At 41.6% G+C, this 20,028-nt stretch overlaps 3 protein-coding genes across 12 annotated transcripts in view; all 3 read right to left on the bottom strand.

Annotated features, from left to right (window-relative positions):
- Window positions 1-1,863: 1,863 nt before the first annotated feature.
- Window positions 1,864-7,756, bottom strand: LOC131126878 (uncharacterized). Its single transcript, XM_058069428.1, has 7 exons — window positions 7,702-7,756; window positions 6,147-6,222; window positions 5,974-6,050; window positions 5,543-5,896; window positions 2,718-3,098; window positions 2,363-2,460; window positions 1,864-2,169 (listed from the first exon to the last, which is right to left on the bottom strand). Exons 3-7 carry the CDS (start codon window positions 6,023-6,025, stop codon window positions 1,975-1,977), a joined length of 1,080 nt encoding a protein of 359 aa, XP_057925411.1. The 5' UTR covers window positions 6,026-6,050; window positions 6,147-6,222; window positions 7,702-7,756; the 3' UTR covers window positions 1,864-1,974.
- Window positions 7,757-8,417: 661 nt separating this feature from the next.
- On the bottom strand, window positions 8,418-13,548 carry znf207b (zinc finger protein 207, b). Of its 6 annotated transcripts, XR_009129315.1 has the most exons (12): window positions 13,376-13,543; window positions 12,780-12,906; window positions 12,553-12,691; window positions 12,276-12,455; window positions 12,128-12,206; window positions 11,945-12,006; window positions 11,187-11,326; window positions 10,027-10,275; window positions 9,510-9,666; window positions 8,997-9,180; window positions 8,701-8,796; window positions 8,418-8,512 (listed from the first exon to the last, which is right to left on the bottom strand). XR_009129315.1 is itself a non-coding variant. In XM_058069421.1 (11 exons), the coding sequence occupies exons 1-11, from the start codon at window positions 13,414-13,416 to the stop codon at window positions 9,029-9,031; spliced, it is 1,425 nt and encodes a 474-aa protein (XP_057925404.1). In that variant the 5' UTR covers window positions 13,417-13,548; the 3' UTR covers window positions 8,418-9,028. The 6 variants fall into 6 exon arrangements, 5 of the variants coding, with proteins under 5 accessions (XP_057925404.1, XP_057925400.1, XP_057925402.1 ...); XM_058069421.1 differs by adding an exon at window positions 10,811-10,909 and having other exon boundaries at window positions 8,418-9,180; window positions 13,376-13,548; XM_058069417.1 differs by having other exon boundaries at window positions 8,418-8,796.
- A 143-nt stretch (window positions 13,549-13,691) lies between these two features.
- Window positions 13,692-20,028, bottom strand: part of rhbdl3 (rhomboid, veinlet-like 3 (Drosophila)) — a 45,643-nt gene continuing 39,306 nt past the window's right edge. For all 5 annotated transcript variants that reach the window (XM_058069422.1, XM_058069424.1, XM_058069423.1 and 2 more), the window contains 3 exons: window positions 18,406-18,506; window positions 18,072-18,132; window positions 13,692-15,792 (listed from right to left, as the gene is read on the bottom strand). In XM_058069422.1, the coding sequence (XP_057925405.1) occupies window positions 15,521-15,792; window positions 18,072-18,132; window positions 18,406-18,506 (434 nt within the window). In that variant the 3' untranslated portion in view covers window positions 13,692-15,520. The remainder of the gene's footprint in view (window positions 15,793-18,071; window positions 18,133-18,405; window positions 18,507-20,028) is intronic.

Below are 20,028 nucleotides of genomic sequence, written 5' to 3'. Positions count from 1 at the left end.
CTGTATATGTCAATACATACATACGTACATACATACACACATACATGTGTACATACATACATATGTGCGTACATACATACATACACACATATACACATACATACGTACATATATATGTACATACACACATACAAAATACATAAATACCAACATGCAGAGGTACATACATACGTACATACATACATACATACACACACATACGTAAATACATACATATGTACATATATATACGTACATACATACACACATATGTACATACATACATACACACACATACGTAAATACATACATATGTACATATATACGTACATACATATACACATATGTACATACATACATATAAAGGTACGTACATACATACATACACACAGACATACATGAATACATGTGTATGTAAATGCATATACGTACATGCATACATACACACATACGTACATACATACATACACACACATCTGTAAATACATACTTATGTACATACATACACACATACGTATGTAATACCTACATACACACATACATATGTACATAATACATATATGCGTACATACATACACACACACATATGTGAATACATACATATACGTACGTACATACATACATACATACATATATACATACAGCAAGACAGACTCCGGCTGTCGGAGTCGGGGGGCCCGGGTGCTGGTCCCCCGATGACACGGCCTGCGGCTCCTCCCAGTGTGGACGGCCCCAAAGGTGGCGTTTCCTTGTTCCTCAGTGCCATGCCATGTCTCCCTACTGTGTGTGATTGTGTGTGGGTGGGTGTGTGTGTCTAGTATGGAGGGTGGGAAGGAGGGGCTTTCTTAGTAATTGTTTTTCCTTTTAATTGTGGTAATTGTGTTTAATTCTGGAAAGCACTTTGTGTTGCATGTCTTTGCAGGAAAAGTGCTATACAAATAAAGTTGATTTGATATGTCTGTATGTATGTACGTATGTATATTTATGTACATATGTATGTGTATTTATGTATGTACGCATGGATGTGTGTATGTATGTATGTACATATGTGTGTATGTATCCACATGTGTGTGTGTATTTATATATGTACATATGTATGTGTGTACGTATGTATGCATGATTGTATGTGTGGATGTGTGTATCTACATATTTATGTGTGTATGTACTTATGTATGTGTGTATATATATGTGTGTGTACACATGTATGTACATTCATATGTAGGTGTGTATGTATATATGTACGTATGTACATATGTGTATGTATGTACATGTGTATGTCTGTACGTGTGTATATATATATATGTGTGCGTATATATGTACATGTGTGAATGTATGTACGTATGTATGTATATACGTATGTATGTACATATGCATGTGTATGTATGTACGTACATATGCGTGTATGTATGTACATGTGTGTGTGTATTTATATATGTACATATGTATGTGTGTACGTATGTATGCATGATTGTATGTGTGGATGTGTGTATGTATGTATCTACATATGTGTGTATGTACTTATGTGTATATATATATATATGTGTACATACATATGTAGGTGTGTATGTATGCATGTACATGTGTATGTATGTACGTGTATATATATATGTGCGTATATATGTACGTGTGAATGTATGTACGCATGTATGTACATGTGTATGTATGTATATATGTACCTTTGTATGTATTTACGAATGTATGTATGTTTGTGTATGTACATATGTATGCATGTATATGTGCATGTATGTACATATGTATTTACGTATATGCGTATGTATGTATGTAAACATACACACACAGTGTTTTTCTGCATGGAAAAATCCTATTTCATAAAGCATTTAATGGATTTATATCATTTCGTATTGCCTTAGTTTTTTTAGTTAGTTTCTTTTTTCAAACCTTTGGGAAAGAATGAATGACGAAAAGCAAGGTTCCACAGTAGACGGCAGTCCAATGGCAAACATTCTATTCACATCCAATATTACGATTCTAATACTACTTTCTGAGGGCCCCAATGGGTGTTTCATAATGGTTTTCCAGGCAGGTTCTCTTCACCCGGCAGTTTTTGTCCTCGCTGGGCTCCTCCAGATGCCCCAGTTTGACACCGAGGGGCTGCACACCGACCATCTCCTCATAGATGGGTGCTGGAGGACGTGTCTTGGAGCCGCCGCCGCTGCTGCATGCTTTCTTCTGCAAACAAATCAGTGAGATGCACAAAAATGTGAGTTTCCTGCCAATCACACCAAATCCCCATGGGTGTTGTCACACATGAAGTTCACTACCTTCCTTGTGAGAAAAAACTGTTGTGAAACTCGCGGTTAAGTTGCAAGAGGAAGTGGGGGCACACCCACAAACTAGCAGGTGCTGGTCAACACCGACTTACTTGGTAGAGCAGCAACGATGTGAGGAGAACGAGGAGGACCGCCACGGAGGAGGACAGCGCGTACAGCAGGGTGGTGTAGCTTGAGCAGCCGCATTGACCTGTGGCGAGAAAAGAAACAAAAAGAAGTGCTGAGTCCTCGGAGGAAGGAAAAGCGGCAGTTAAAATACAAAGAGTTCCGTGGAATTGCAGAAGCCACCGAGGCCACTTCCTTCCTAGTTGCAGGCTGAACAAGCCATTGGGCAACGAGCAAGTGTTAAGATGTATTAAAAAAAAAAAAAAAAAAAGATGTTAGAGGGTGTTAATTGGGGAGCAGCATGGCGATGGGCCCCCCCCCCGTTGTGAGGCCAGCACCTACCTTGCACGGAAACAAAGACGGCTCGTCGCCTGTCTAGTGATGCGCTACTGTCATGGCGGCCGCGCAGGAGGAGCTGGCAGCTATACAAGCCGCCATCCTCTGGCTGCAGTTGGTGGAGGGTGAGGTTGTACGTGAAGCCCCCGGGCCCCGGGGCCGACCACAGCTGGAAGCGTGAGGAGGTGGAGGAGGGTGGTCCGTTGCGGTGGTGATGGTGGTGCTTGGAGTGGTACAGCAGCTCCACGGGATCTCGGCCCCTTTGCCGCGTCAGGCTTACCCCCTCCACTGGCAGGTCCTCGCCGTGAGGGGGGAGACAGGGGATGACGGCCGAACCCCCGGTGCACACTTCTAACCGCCCTATGTCCACCCATCCATTGGGGGCATCTCAAGAGGGGAGGGGGGAATAAAAGCTTAGACAATGACCTGGTGCATGTTTGGCCTTAGAGGTAGCAACACAACAGGAAATGGGCAGTGCATCTTCTTAAAAAGGATTAAATCAAATCTGCTTCTTCCTACTACTAATCAGACATATTCATTGTGTACATGTTATCGTGTACTTCAAAGTGTGTGTGGAAGATGTGTGTCCCGTTATATCTGGCGTAAAAGTAACATCACATTTCAAAAAAGGAACATCATACCAACAGTAAAATATGGTGGTGGTAGTGTGATGGTCTGGGGCTGTTTTGCCGCTTCAGAACCTGGAAGACTTGCTGTGATAAATGGAACTATGAATTCTGCTGTCTACCAGTCAACTGTTTGTGACCAACTTGGGTTCTGCAGAAGGACAAATGATCCAAAACACACCACCAAGTCCACCTCTGAATGGCTGAAGAAAAACAGGGGTCTCAAACTCAATTTACCTGGGGGCCACCGGAGCTAGGTTCTGGGTGAAGCCGGGCCGCATCAAGTTTTCAAAAAAAAAAAACGCATTTATTAAAAACTGGAAAAAAAAATCTATTAAAAAAAAATATCTTCAATGCTTTTGCTTCTGCTATACCCTACACTTTTTCAGTACTTTGGTTCCGGTTTTCCACACCAAAATATCTGATAAAACATTCCACTGTTCTCAAATATCTTAATTTTTACTTTCCTATACACAAAATAAGATTTAAAAAAAATATTAATTAATAATTAATAAAACAAATTAAGAATAAAGACTATAAATCAGTAATAAATAAGTAAAATAATAATAAAACAGCAAATAAGAAAAACGTAAGAAACCACATACAGTTGGTAGAGAAATTATTTTTTTCAGATTCCAATGTACAGTATTAACAGTTATTTAACCTTTAACATGAACATGAATGAAACTTAATAATTTGACCCAATTAGCAAGTTAGCATCGTACTCAGTTCCATCTGGGAGCAGCGTCGTAACTTTAACAACATGTTTGATGAGATGCTTTATCTTGACGTGTATTTTCCGTTTTATTCCAAATCATTTCCTGCATTTATTTGTACCCAGCGTCATAAGCCTTTAGCTTCATTGCTAATCCAAAGCAAAACAGGGCGGGGTAACATGGTAGGGTAACAGTATGGGCGGGGCAAAATCATGTTAATTGTGTCCGGTGTGCACACAGCTTTAAGCTGTCATTTTAACATTAAACTTTGGTATCAAGGTGGGGGCCTCAAACTAGCGTCTGGGCCACGAGTTTGAGACCCCTGGTCTAGTCAAAGTCCTATGGAGATGCTGTGAGACTCATTACTTGTTTGATTGCAGTTGTTGCCGCTCAAGGCATGTAGTGGCAGGTAAGTACCGCCCGGGAGAGACGCTCGTTTTGGTTCAGTTTATGGTCCCCAAACTATTTATAGTCACGGAAGCCATGGATTCCATACTCCTGCACCCTTGAAAAAATCAGTTTATCATAATTTACTTTAAATCAGGGGTCTCAAACTCAATTTACCTGGGGGCCACTGGAGCTAGGGTCTGGGCAAGACTGGGCCGCATCAGGTTTAAATTTATTAAAAACTGAAAAATATATAACTTTTTCAGTGCTTTGGTTCCGATTTTCTACAATAAAAGCTCTGATAAAACATTCCACTGTTCTCAAATATCTTAATTTTTATTTTTCTGCACAAAATAAGATGAAAAATAAACAAATCAAGAATAAAGAAAATCAATCAGTAATAAATATATATAATAATAATAATAAAACGGCAAATAATAAAAACTTAAGAAACCACATATAGTTGGTGGGTAGACAAATTATTTTTTTCAGATTAAAATGAACAAAGCATTATTAGAGCCCTGTAGACATGACAAAACACGACTATAGTCACATTTATACTCTTTTTATTTACAACATATTGCGCAACTGCAGGGTCTTGAGACACATGCTAACTCGCAAACTAGAGAGCTAGCGACCTAAACGGTAGCCTTCAAGTTATTTCCTTTGAACTTAAATAGCCAAAAACTTACCACTTCCACACGGATAGGGAGGATAACTATTAACAGTTATTTAACCTTTAACATGAACATGAATCAAACGTAATAATTTTTTCTGGGTACATGATACCATACAGCATCCATATCAAACTTGCGCGGGCCGCACTAACATTAAACTTTCATATCGAGGTGGTGGCCTCAAACTAGTGTCCTGCGGGCCACATTTGGCCGTGTTTGAGACCCCTGTTTTAAATATTGCATTTAATCAGTTAATTCACTTTATAGTAATTCTGGGTGAAAATATGTATTTTGGTTGGTCACATTTTGCCTCCCGTCCCCCACTTTGGGAACCAAGAGATGAAACCCAAATGTCTACCTCCTACCAGTGAGTAAGCGCAGGTGTCTTAACATCTCTGTTGTCCAATCGGATAAAGTCTACTCACCATCATGAACAAGGAGGAAGAATTCCATCTCTCCTGGTCGGTACTCATCCACAGAAGACGGGTTCTCCACCACAAACTCACAGACGTAACGGTCTGTGTCGTTGGCTCTCAGGTCGGACAAGGTCACATTTACAGAGTGGCTCCTCGGGTCACCGCTGACCACCAGACGTTGTTTGTCCGGAGAATTGTACACATGTGCCTCCGTGTTGGTGTACTTGAAGACAACGTCATTGAGATGCAACCAAGTACGCTTTAAGTAGAAGGCCAAAGGTGCGGGGCTACTGGTCTTGATGGAGCAAGGAAAGACCACCACCTCACCCACCCGCTTCTCCAGGAACTGGATGTCACCACTCACTACCGACACAAAAAGTATCAGACATGTTAAAGAAACAGTATTAATTCCAACACAGGGATGTCAAAGTCCAACTCACCAAACACACTGTCAATCACCAACAAAGTCCACAGGTGACGGATTCCAATCATCTTTATTTCACTCTGAACACTGGAACTCAGATCCAGAGACCCAAAGTCATGACAACACATATGTAAGAACCCAAAGTGGGTTTAGAACAGCGAACAGAAATGCAATCAGGAGGAACCCTACCAAGCTCCACCTTCTGATCTCAAGGGGGAACAGAAGAGGAAGTCGTAGTTAGCCCACAGTGCAAGATGTCTCAGTTCTCAGAAAACACAAACATGAACATACGTATGTACAGGATGGGCCATATATTTCTAAACATGGGAAAAAAAAATGCATATTTTTCATGTTTCAGATCAGATCCCAAGATCTCTTCCCTCTTGATTTCTATCTTTGGTGGCACACACACACACACATACATATATATATATATTTTAAATATATAAACACACATACACAAGTATAAATATACAATACACATACAATAAACAGTCAAGGAAAAAATGATTAGACCACCCTTGTTTCTTCAGTTTCTTGTTCATTTAAAATGCCTGGTACTACTTAAGGTGCCTTTGTTTGAACACGGACACATTACATTTTTTTGGTAGTAAAATGCTACATTATAGTAATACAAATTGTCCCAACAATACACACACAAACAGTATACAGTATGCACACAAATCATACGACATGCTTGCGTTTTGAGGAATCTTTTTCTCTAGTTTCTAAATGGATCCAATAGTTCATTGGGACATTGGGTCTAGATGGCGGTGGGTGGTGTTTTTGTTTAATTATAGGTCAGTTTCCTTTTTGTTTTGCTCAAGATACCACCAGGTCTATTTTGCCATCTTTGTCCTGATGCTGGCCAGCACTAATGATTCTTTAGTTTAAAAAAGAAATGTCTATTTCAAATTGAATGTGGGGTATTACGATACATTTCCCTCAATTAATAAACAAAATATATTATTTTCAGTAATATTCACTTAAAATTGCAATTATTGTAATGTAATTACAATGTAAAAGCGAGTGGTTGCTCTAGCCACTAATGGCCACTAGGTGACGTGGATTGACCGAATGTCCCACAAACTTCAATCCAGCAACTGAATCACACAAGACAGAATAATGCAGTGACTTAAAGTTTATTAGTATAAACTTGAAAACACAGCAGGGGATTTAATACATGGATGTAATCGGCTTCAACATGCAAAACATTTATACATTTGGGGGCCATATTTACAGGTCACCAACGATTTATTATTTCTAACAATTTGCAAAAGAATGACATGAAAATGGAAATATTTACAATTTCCAGTAAATTTATCAGTTCATTTTTCTATTTCCATACTGTCACTATCATTTATTTACATGAGCACCACTGCATATTTTTACCACTTTTTCATACTAATGTAGTATAATATGCAACAAAAATCACATCTAATAAACTTTTGTGTGCATGTTTTGTATGACTGAAAAAAACGGAGATGCAGACTTTTAGGTGGACAGCAGCACATACGTGAGGCTGTTTAAGAAGGCCGTTTAAAAAGTCCTTTTCACTGGTGTTTACTTACCATTTCAGTCCATCGCATGGCTACCATTTGATTTGAATTAACACTCACCTGCTTGTACCATCTCAACTATCAAAGTCTGAATGAAAACGTATTTGCACCATACATGAATACATACAAGGCCTAACATAGTTGTACAGTACAGACCCACATTACAAGGAATAGCAGGTACTTACTGAGTTTAAATGGCCTGTAGCGCCAGGTGAGTGGGTACAAGGCTGAAAAGTTGAGTGGGAAGGGCTACAGACAACAGACAGATACAAAGCAGTAAGTGATCGGCAGCACCACTGAGGGTTGTCATCCTTATTAAACTCACGAAAGTATGACAAAATCATTCTTTAGGTCTTTATGTGGCCAACCTGACTGAATACCACACACAGCAAATCCCAAGCATGTGTCCAACACATGACAATGACCATGTAAGCATTGTGAATATAAAGGGACCCACTGAATACACATACTGCAGGAAAATAAAGGTGTTCAGCTCTTTCTGCAAAAAAAAAAAAAAAACACTATTTGTGAACAGGATAAAAATATTGTAGTTTGGATTCCCATTATAACCAATTACCAATTTAAAAAATATGATTCGAGCTGGTGTTTGCTGCAGTTTCTGTATAGTTGGGTGGTATTTTCATCAAGTGTACATTTTGAACAATATAACTAAATGTCAAAGATTCTACTACTGTACCATTCTTTCATGTTTTGTGATATCATGCAGTATTTTGGACCCCAAGTTGGCCATCTTAGTTCAAGGCGTTGAGTAATTGTTTAAAGAAATGTCAGGTGGGTGCCACATAAAGAGAATGATGGCCAACTTGGTGTTGCGTCTGAGACAAAAACATGGTACAAACCTTCGTGACTCACCTTCACGCACGTCACAACAAACCAGCACTGCATTTTTAAGGTGGATTTTATTACAACAGATTGATAAAACATTACAAAGGATGCACACAGGTACCCTTTAAGCAGGAAAATCTTAAAACAAGCCTGAAATAAGAAGAAAGCTAGACTCATGAGCTGCAGATTGATAACAGTTGGAATCATCTTTATCACAGAGACCCTCACCAACCAAGGTTGGGGACGCAAGTCCAACAGCACCTAAACATGCTGTGAGGGCCTCGAGTGATCTACAAAAAGAAATTCAATCCAATAAATGGTTTACAAGGTAAACTTGCCTTTGTAAGGGGTTGGTACGTTCATGTAAGTCCAGCAGCTTCAACAGAACTATGAATCACTTTAACACACTTCACCTCTAAGAACCTGAGTGAAACCTATGAGGGAAAGAATTTCATCTTCACAAGTGATGAAATAACAAAACAAGCAGTCAGGAACTTGTGTGGTGTTGGACTGTGGTTACATGAAATGTCCACGTGTTGCTAACAAATAATTAAGTCTTCACCACCACTGGGCTTACTGCTCTTTGCTTGCAGCTAGGTCAGAAAATGTACAAGGATGAGAGAAAGGTGTTAACCTCAAACCTAATGTAGTGGCTGCTTTGCTGCTTCAGTAGCGCCCAGCAGGAGACATGACAGGTGGCCTCATGCCCAGTGGGGGGCCTCCCTGATAAGGAGGAACCAGAGGAGGACCCTGCCCATACGGAGGCATCCCTCCAGGCATGTAGCTTGGCATGCCCTGTGGAGGGGCCCCATACTGACCTACAGAGAGGGCACAGGGAACAAAAAAGGTTAATTTCAATACTTAACACTTAATGATATCTGGAATCCAGCAAAAATTTTAAAATGAACGCCTGAGAGGTTAGAATGTGCAAAACCAAATCAAATTTTGGGAGTTATAAAGTTGTCAGCAGCATAAGTCAATAGAGCTCAGTTGAGTGACCAAATAATTAAGCAAGAAGATTTCTTCAAAAAGAGCTTTTTAGTGTGGCAGCTAAAAAACGGCCGTAGTAGTTTTATGATGGCTGTTTGACCAAAGTCCATTATTTCCAAAATTGTTGTATTCCCAATTGTCCTATTATGTTTCTCACCATGCATGGGATGCCTCATGCCCGGCTGCTGTGGTGGAAGGCCTTGCTGTGGGGCAATCATGCCTCCTACAGCGGCCACTGGGGGAGCAGCCGCATGGGCCTGCCCCGTCCTTGCTAACAGACGCTGGTACCGGGGCAACTGGGCCCTCAGCTCCTCCTGTTAGCAGAGACAACACAAAGAGCAGATTTTTACACAGAAGAATCACTGCTACATACCTTACAACAATGATAGATATTCACAAAATTGTAAAGTACCAGTGGTGGCAGACAATTTCCAACTGGGGATAATCAAGCTTGGATTCATCCTTTCCCATGCACACGTAAGAGAATCATAATATTACGTAAAGTTAAAACTATAACATAATTCCGTTTCTGTGATGTGCCCATGAATACATACTTCTATTCATATCATACAATAGCCAAAATACTTGAAAAGCCTGCCATATAAATGTTCTAATATATGTATCAGTCATTACTTACTGTGTTAAGGGCAAAAAAGAGAGTTCAAGCAACTTACCAGCGAAATATCCTCATCAGGGTGGATCAACTTACTAGTTGCACTCGAGGTGGTGAGGGTAGCAGGTTTAGTGGTCACTGTGGCTGGGGGTTTGGCCACAGTACTGCTAGATGGATTAGATGAGGAAGTGGAAGAGGAGGAAGAGACAGAGGGTTGGGTATATGCAGGGAATGTTGCCTTGGGTGGGTCGGAGGAGACTGCCGTGCTGTGGGAGTTGGATGCAGCGACTCCTGAAGCACTTTGCTGGGCCTGCACAAAGAGACAAGGGGTAAATGGCCAACCTTTAAAAAAAGGTTCATTCAGTTGATTCTAGTAAACAACACACAAACCTACAGCTTTCTATTAAATATTTATACTGTAATCCTTAGTGATTTTTAACCCTACCTTAAATAGGCCACTTTGTTTTTGATTTCTTCCATTTCGGGCTTTTAACTCAGTACCACAATGAATACATGAGTAAGCACATCCAATCATTACTGAAACCCAGAGAGGTTCAAGCAGAAATCATGCAAGTCTGTGGCGAGGTTAAGATGTAAACTGTTGTCCTTGTCAAGTCTAACAAAGCTCATGCACGGTAACAAAAAGGAAATCACAGCCAGGTGTTGTTGGGGAGTAGTCGTCTGTGACACCAACTGTGTAAGCCCTTGCACTACCTTTGCTGCATAGGTTGGGCTTGCAAGACAAACGCCAATAGCAATCTGCCTGGTCTCCATGTTGGACTTTACAAGCAGTTAGTGAGAAAGCGACATGCAGCTGACTGCCACAGTCTGGTTTGTGAGCATACTTGTGGCGTGTTAGGAAAGGGAAGCTGAGAGGAGGCAGACTGAAGGTCTGCGGGTGGAGAGGAAACGGCTGCTGTGCTGCATTGAACACCAGAGCCCATCTGCAGCATGGTGGAAAGGAGATCACAGCATTGGCATATCACATATTTGTAAGGGTTTAAACATAAAAATTGTGGAAGTGGACGAGCTGACTAAGTGTGGCAAAACAGGGCGCTGGAAAAGGTCCGCAAGTAACAAATCAAAATCCTGTATATGGCAACCAAATAAACATCATCTCACAAAGCTGATGGACACTGTCTAGTAGAGAGGAGGCTCGTAGGGAAGAGGCCTTCACAAATGGGGTATGTAATCTGTAAATATGAGTCGCGAAGTTCCAACCTGTGCTGCACTGGGGAAAAGAGGCTTGGTGACAGCCGGCTGAGCCGCTGGTACCGTTGGTCGTGTGGGTATCGCTCCTGCCGTTGGAGCAGGGGCCATGTGGGGCATCCCTGGCCTTGGAGCCATATGTGGTGGCATTCCTAAGCAAGGAGAAAGAAAGGCCAAACATTCAGAGGTGCAACCACAGATGTTCCCCAAATTAAAGTTGAAAGTAAAAATAAAATAAGACCCTGGAACAGTGCTTGGCCTAAGCAGATGTACCAAGTGTGGTTTAAAGGGTGATTCAAATGTTCTGCTATTATTAAAGAGACTAGTGTTAGACAAAGATTCTTAGACTTGTGTGGTATCCTTTCGCTTGATGACTTTCATTTCATTTGGAGCTGTTAATACACACAGATACACTGTATGAAACTTTAGCTGTTATCTTAATTTTTGCCTGGTCGCTCATGAATATGGGGGGAAAACAAACAACTGTGCCTATTGTTAGTGGCTATTAAAGACAAAGTACTATAGATATGGAGGAAGCCAAGGGCCATACCCTATGATGTAAAAAAATATAAAAAGGAGCCATCTCACTGCAGTGACTTGCTAACCGTCTGGATCAAGGTGATCAAAGTGAAAAGCGGGGAACAGTTGCAACTGGCAGGTAATCACTTCAATCGAGATAGTTGATTGCACAATGTAGGTCATACAATTTCTGGCAACTTTGTTTATATGTGATATGAATTAGGTCACAACTTGTCCTAAAGTGAGTTCACCTGGGGGCATACCAGGCATGCCTGGCATCATGGGAGGCATCATTCCACCCATTGGCATCATCCTGCAAGAGACAATGTGTTCTCAAGGTCAAAAGGTTTTTTTTTTTACAATGCGTTATTAGCATAGCAAGACATCTGAGGATAGAAAGTACAGGTAAAGAGAGAAAATGATTGTGAACCTACCCCGGAGGCATTCCATGCATACCAGGGGGCATGGCATGCATCATGGGAGGAACACCTGGCATCATTGGAGGCATTCCAACTACAAGAAGAGGATAGGCATCAAGAAAGTTAACATTGGATGGTTAAATTTACGTTGTTTGGCACTCACCTTGATATCCACCTGGAGGCATCCCCGCTGCACCGGTTACAGTAGGGATCCCAGGCTGAGCCATAGGTGCAGCATAGGCTGCCTGAGGCGGGACTCCAGCCACCTGCTGCACTGACGGTCCTGCTTCATCGTCATCATCATCCTCATCTGAATCATCCGGGTTCCTTTTCTTCCCTCCGTCTGAAATCCAAGACATAGTGAAAGGATATCACTCAAAGTCTAATCCATTCATTTGTGTCTTATTAGATTCAGCATATATTCCAAAAGGTGTGCAAACCTTGAGATTTCTGCGCTAATGTTCGTCTCCTTTCTTGCATATCTTTCTCTGGAATCCCTTCCATACCATAGATCTCCAACTCGATATCTGTTCTTCCAGGAATTGCATTTGGTACACTGTCGATTGTCTCTTTATGCACCTGAAATACATGCAACGGGAGCATATGCTACTATAGATAGATGTGAAGAACAGAAGAACTTATAAAAGTGTACAATGAGTTCACCCACCTGCATGCAATGAATGGCCAGACCTGGACCAGTGTATAGTTTTTTATGGCAAATGTGACATTTGAAATGTTTTGCCTTTTGATGCTGAATGAGGATCTTTTCATCATCAAAATCTCGATTGCAGTACCTTGGGAAGGGAATTAAGGTTGTTTCCCGAAAACAAGAAATGACGCGGAAAACTAAGTAAAGCATTTTAACGATGAGACTATTTGCTGACTTGTATTAAATTCCATTGCATTTCACCGCAAACAAAATATTACAAAATACACTGAATACGTTCTTTATTATAAATTAAGGCGTTAGCAGCTTACGACACACAGCATTACATTTGCATGGCAAGGCTAACGTGTTAGCCAGCGCCACTTTTTTATACAAACGAACCTCAGAAATTCACACGGTTGAGTTATGAATGTTATGAATGTTAATAATTCTCAGTAAAGATAGTCACCAGTCTATAATAACATTATTCACGCTAGCTTTTGACAACGGAAACAATAAACATCGTTCAAGGTAGTTTAGGCCTGCCTTTTGTGAGGGCGAGTTTCCGAAAGACCGTGCCTTTATCTTGACGTTTGGTCCTCCATTCAAAAGGATACCAGCACCATGGCTTCATCTGCTTCTTCTTTTTTCGTCCCATTTTTACAGCGAATACAGAAAAACAAGGCCTACGTCAAATTAGTTCTTATTATCTGTTTGACAACAGCATGCTGTAATTCAGCCTCAACGCCGAAAATGGCGCCTGTCGCAGGAAGTAGCAACGGCCTGCTTAGACGTGACGTAGTGTAGACACGCCCCGATTGACTCAACTACGGTATTGCTGTCAATTCCATTATTTTTCAATCGGTTTTATTTGAACATAATTAAGATCTCATTGTACTGGATATGTCTTTTCATAATAATGACAATTAAACCATAGATTATTGTTCTGTCTGTCTGTGGGCGGAGCGAGAAACACAAGTGTCCGCTAGATGGCAACAAAGTTGCACAAGTCACATGATCAGGTAAACTCCAGTTTGGCTTTGTTTCCATGGGCTTAAAAAAGTTTAAATTGCCATTTTCAGAATAATAACATCAATAATTTATGTTGTTTATTTGAAAAAATGTTTAATGTACTCCAGTATGTACATATCAAATCTACAAAATATCCACATTGTTAAAATATTAGTAATTTCACCATCAATTTTGTCACAGCCCTGATAACATATATCCAGTTACTATCTTTAACGGACGTATAAATAGGATACAATATATTGCTAACAATGCAGACGGGCCACAGAATGTACACAACATACAGTATCAGTACCTCATAGTAAAAACAATCAACGGCAAACAAGTTAAACTGTGTTTAACTACACAATAATAAGGTTTGTGCGAAGCAGTTACCAGAGTAACATGAGGTTAAACTCTTTACCACTGGGGGTTGTGGTCGCCTTCCAGTCCACTTCTATTTCACTCAATGAACAATTTTGAAAGGGACAGAGAGCGCACATTGATTTCTTTCTTTCCAACTTTGCATCATTTGAGTCAGCACCAGTTGGGATGCAATCAAGTTCACACCTGTGTACTTTTCTGCTAATTTGGTTATAAGAATAAAAACCAGAGAGCTCTCCGGTGCTGATTTTTTTTCCCCCGTAAGTCACCATTTTACCATCAATAAATAACATATTTGCTGACATTAACAATCTATTAAAAAAAACAAAAACACAGCAAATGCCCAATGGGACAACAGTTTGGCATCACTTCTGAAAGCTTAAAAGTCTGAATGGCACTTGTGCTTGTGCATTTATCTGTACACACATTTTGGTGCAGTTACACACAAAGGTATGAGGCTCATTTAAACACTAAGACAAACAAACCCAAACTGAACTACCATCATCTTCCTAGCAGGTAAATATAGTCTGTTACAGTATGTTTGAGCCAAAGTTGTTATGATGCCAAATGAATGCATACTTTGACAATGAGAACACTTTTAATAGAGTGTCACCCAACAGAAGAGGTCCATGCTAGACTATGCTCGATGTACTTTCACCAAGCTTTGTGAGTAGGCACCTTCGGGTTCCGTATCAGAGGAGGCAAACATCAAGTGGACAGAATGGCTCACATCTGCGGCTATGTCCACACGTACATGGGTATTAAAAACATTTCTCCGCATTCCAGGGTCATGTACAGTATATATCGCTACCCTATACCACAAGGTTTTGGCTGTCAAGAGCATGCCAAAGCAACAGACGGCACCAATCAGATGATAGCAACAATAATGTTTACAAAAAAATGCATAAATACATAAATAAGTCATATGAACATACAACAGTACTTTAGACCAGTCTCAGGCCACCATTAATGATTTTCATAGCAGTAATTAATAGCACAGTTAAAACGGTGGAGGATGACTCAAAAATACTAAACCAATTTCCACAAACCATTGTAGTGGTATAGTGTGTACGTTAAGGAATATATTACTGGTATTTTTTTTCTATAATATGTATTTAAAATACCTGTGTTCGTGTGGACATTTCTCATTCTGTTTTAACAACAGTTCCGTTATAATGATTACCAGTGGGTGTGGGCTGTATGATCTTACACGATGTACATATGTAAGGCTTCTTCCAGAAATGCAGCAAGTGGATGAAAGATCAGCGCACTACATGCATGATGGAGATCATTTGTGACTGATTCCACAATGCGACTCAGCGTATGAGGTATCAGTATATGGATGAAAGAAGAACCCCTAAATAAGCATGTCACGGCGGCGGGGGTAATCGCACGTCAAGCAAGCTGTAGGCAAAAATGTTCCAGAAGACAGCGCAGAGCACAAACAAGGTGTAGACGCAGAAGAAGATCCAAAACAGAGACTGCTCCTGGAGCCGCTGCTCGTAGTTCTGCAGGACCACCACACCCAGCGTGAGACCTACCATCACTCCACCAAGGTGAGCAACAAAGCTGGGGTTGGGGCAAGGAGGAAAGGCTGGTGGGTAGAAGCGGAGCCACACGGCGCGCCCAAATTCTACACTCACTGTGTGAAGAAAAAAAGGATTTTATCAACACAGTTAAATGTTAATTATCTCTACACTAGCATAGATGTTCATACTGATAGGGGAAAGCATGGGGTAACTAAATTATAGACTGGTCGCCAGCCAATCACAGGGCACATATAGACAAACAACCATTCACACTCACATTCATACCTATGGGCAATTTGGAGTCGCCAATTAACCTAGCATGTTTTTGGAATGTGGGAGGAAACCGGAGTACCCGGAGAAAACCCACACATGCACGGGGAGAACATGCAAACTCCACACAGAAATGGCCGAGGGTGGGATTGAACTCGGGTCTCCTCGCTGTGAGGTCTGTGCGCTAACCACTCGACCGCTGTGCCGTCATTATTGGATTTAATAAATTATAATACATTCATTTGGTATTCTGACCATAAACATATTGTGTTTATTTGAGTTCTACTTCAACAAGTACATTTTTTTTCAAATTTGCTCTGGCGGCCATCTTGAAAATTGGCAGCCATATTACATTTTATGTTGGATATTGTACTTTTCTTAAAATATGTATCCTGAACGTAGTACCCGGAGAAAACCCACACATGCACGGGGAGAACATGCAAACTCCACACAGAGATGGCCGAGGGTGGGATTGAACTCGGGTCTCCTCGCTGTGAGGTCTGTGCGCTAACCACTCGACCGCCGTGCAGCCAAGACATGATATTTTCCTCAAAAATTGTAGTGGAACACCACGTTGTACAAAAAGTTAGGGGTACGAAAACTGAGATTTTACTCTAGATGCGTGATTGGTATGATCTGAACCCGAGCGGTGCCTTGATATTGTCCTTCTGTGCTCGTCACAGATTGTCCACCATGTTCAAGCATAAGGGTGCCCACATGTGCACTTGGCACATGGCCACCCTGGGCCACAGTTCGATGATTGACTTTGTGATCATGTCATCTGACTTGTAGCCATATGTTTCGAACACTTGAGTGAAGAGAGGGGCGGAGCTGCCAACTGATCACCACCTGGTAGTGAGTGGGGGAGGATGCTGGTCAGACTTGGCAGGCCCAAACGCATTGTTAGTGGGGCAGATTATCCAAACATTTCATAAGAATCTTTCACTTGGTGATACAAGCACCAAAATTGGCACAGATGACGTTCAGGATACATATTTTAAGAAAAGTACAATATCCAACATAAAATGTAATATGGCTGCCAATTTTCAAGATGGCCGCCAGAGCAAATTTGAAAAAAAATGTACTTGTTGAAGTAGAACTCAAATAAACACAATATGTTTATGGTCAGAATACCAAATGAATGTATTATAATTTATTAAATCCAATAATGACGGCACAGCGGTCGAGTGGTTAGCGCACAGACCTCACAGCTAGGAGACCAGGGTTCAATTCCACCCTCGGCCATCTCTGTGTGGAGTTTGCATGTTCTCCCCGTGCATGCGTGGGTTTTCTCCGGGTACTCCGGTTTCCACCCACATTCCAAAAACATGCTAGGTTAATTGGTGACTCCAAATTGTCCATAGGTATGAATGTGAGTGTGAATGGTTGTTTGTCTATATGTGCGCTGTGATTGGCTGGCAACCAGTCCAGGGTGTACCCCGCCTCTCGCCCGAAGACAGCTAGGATAGGCTCCAGCACCCCCGCGACCCTCGTGAGGAAAAGCAGTAGAAAATGAATGAATGAATGAATGAAGATTATCACAATGACATTATTTAGTCATTATTTTAGTGCAAATACGATTTCGAACGACTATGAATGGCGGCCATCTTGAAAAATGGCAGCCATTTTGTATTTGAAGTTGGATATCGTACTTTTTTGAAAAAGTAGGTTCTATTGCACAAGTGTGCCAATTTTGGTGCTTGTATCACCAAGTGAAAGATTGTTTCAGCAATCTGCCCCACTATGTGAGGGTTCACTGGGAACGTCTGGCAGAGTCCCCTGTCAGAAGGAGTTTCAACTCCCACCTATGTTCTGAGAGAGGCTTCCGTTGTCGAAGTGGCTGACCAGACATGTGGCTGTAAGGCCTGTTGTGGCGATAATCCCAAAACCAGAGTGTTGAATCTCGGTTTCAGGAGGTGGTAGAACTGTGGACAAACCTCGGCAGGGTCCTTGACGGTGCATGGGAGTTTGCCCAACAAGTCCAAAGGTTTTTTGTGGACTTTTGTGGGCATTCACACATTCATTTATTGTTGCTTGTTTTGATCTTCCTTTGGATTTGCTTCCAAAGATGCTTCCAAAGACTAAATAAGAGGTCAAAAGCAGAGTATTTCATTTGACTTACTGCACACCAGAGCCATGGCCATCCGGAATAATTTAAATTGACACTTCATCCCTGACCAATTCTGAAAAAAAAAGAGAGCGAAAGAGATGATGGACAGCATATGATGACAGTTATTAAAACCAAAGATAAAGACATGCTTGAAGGTCAAGTATTTCGCCATCACAAAGCGCTGTGGAATGTATGGCATGTGCAGATAGAGCCGCACCTGCTGTGCCCCGAAAGACGAAGCTTTGAGGATGGCTGCAGAGCGATGACATGACAACTGAGTGATGTTCTAATCCTCGGCAGTCTACACGTACGTACGTATTTGCACAGACTCAAAAGCAAAACCTACCATGACTACATTGGCCAGGTGTGCAGAGACCAGGGCATACACGCCGCCGGATGAGCCGACCACGGGAGCCGTCATGTCGGTAACGGACACCGCCAGAGAACCTGCAGTGATCAGAGACATCACAGGTCAGATAACCTCACCTAGCTTACAAACATGGAACATCTGCTGTTGTGATAGTAAAATTAGGTATCAGGGAGAATGACTAGGAATTATTTTACTGCACCAACATGTGCTTCATCAATGAATTCATTATTTCAAGAGCACTTGTGTTATCTGGCTCCCTCCTTTTCTTCCCTGGCTTCTCTAGAAGAATCCCTGTCTTTCCTGTCCTCAGTTTTCAGGCTCTCTTATTTTTTATTCATTCATTCATTCATTTTCTACCGCTTTTCCTCACGAGGGTCGCGGGGGTGCTGGAGCCTATCCCAGCTGTCTTCGGGCAAGAGGCGGGGTACACCCTGGACTGGTCGCCAGCCAATCACAGGGCACATATAGACAAACAACCATTCACACTCACATTCATACCTATGGACAATTTGGAGTCGCTAATTAACCTAGCATGTTTTTGGAATGTGGGAGGAAACCGGAGTACCTGGACAAAACCCACGCATGCACGGGGAGAACATGCAAACTCCATACTGAGATTTCCGAGGGTGGAATTGAACCCTGGTCTCCTAGCTGTGAGGTCTGTCTCTTATTTTTATGAAATAAAAAAACAATTGAGCTATGTCAACACACAGCCAACTACAATATCGTATTTCCTTCCCCTAGTCAAGGTTAGCTAAACATCTCGTAATCAGAAACCTTTATTTAACAGAGACACAGACTGAACAGGAAGCCTGGGGTTCCACCGGGATGTATGTTGAGCCCATTGCTGTATACACACTATACCAATGACTGCTTCAGCATCTCATTCAACACAACATATCTCAGGACAATACAGCCATCCTTGCACATCTCTCTAACAACCAACCAAAAGTATGTGATGTGTGTTGTTGTCTCTGTAACGTATAGTCAATGAAGACGAATAAACCAATAAATCTAGTGTAAGGCACTGTGTGCACGATTTATGCTGTGTAACTACGAATTAGAGAAAAAGAACATAGGAGAGTACAAAGGAGTAGGAGAGGACTTGGGTACCTAACTAAAACAAACCACTGACCTTAATTTATAATGCCAGGTTTCATTCATTCATTCATTTTCTACCGCTTTTCCTCACGAGGGTCGCGGGGGGTGCTGGAGCCTATCCCAGCTGTCTTCGGGCGTAAGGCGGGGTACACCCTGGACTGGTCGCCAGCCAATCACAGGGCACATATAGACAAACAACCATTCACACTCACATTCATACCTATGGACAATTTGGAGTCGCCAATTAACCTAGCATGTTTTTGGAATGTGGGAGGAAACCGGAGTACCCGGAGAAAACCCACGCATGCACGGGGAGAACATGCAAACTCCACACAGAGATACCCGAGGGTGGAATTGAACCCTGGTCTCCTAGCTGTGAGGTCTGCACGCTAACCCCTAGACCACCGTGCCGCCCCTGCCAGGTTTCAATTCTCATCAAATTAAAATATTCTCTTAATGTTCTTTAAAGACAAAATATGAAGTGACTATGACAAAATA

The sequence above is a fragment of the Doryrhamphus excisus genome, chromosome 1 (assembly GCF_030265055.1).
Source record: "Doryrhamphus excisus isolate RoL2022-K1 chromosome 1, RoL_Dexc_1.0, whole genome shotgun sequence".
Taxonomy (NCBI): domain Eukaryota; kingdom Metazoa; phylum Chordata; class Actinopteri; order Syngnathiformes; family Syngnathidae; genus Doryrhamphus; species Doryrhamphus excisus.
The sequence above is the reverse complement of the archived record's forward strand: the minus strand, read 5'-3'. Positions and strand labels throughout refer to the sequence as shown.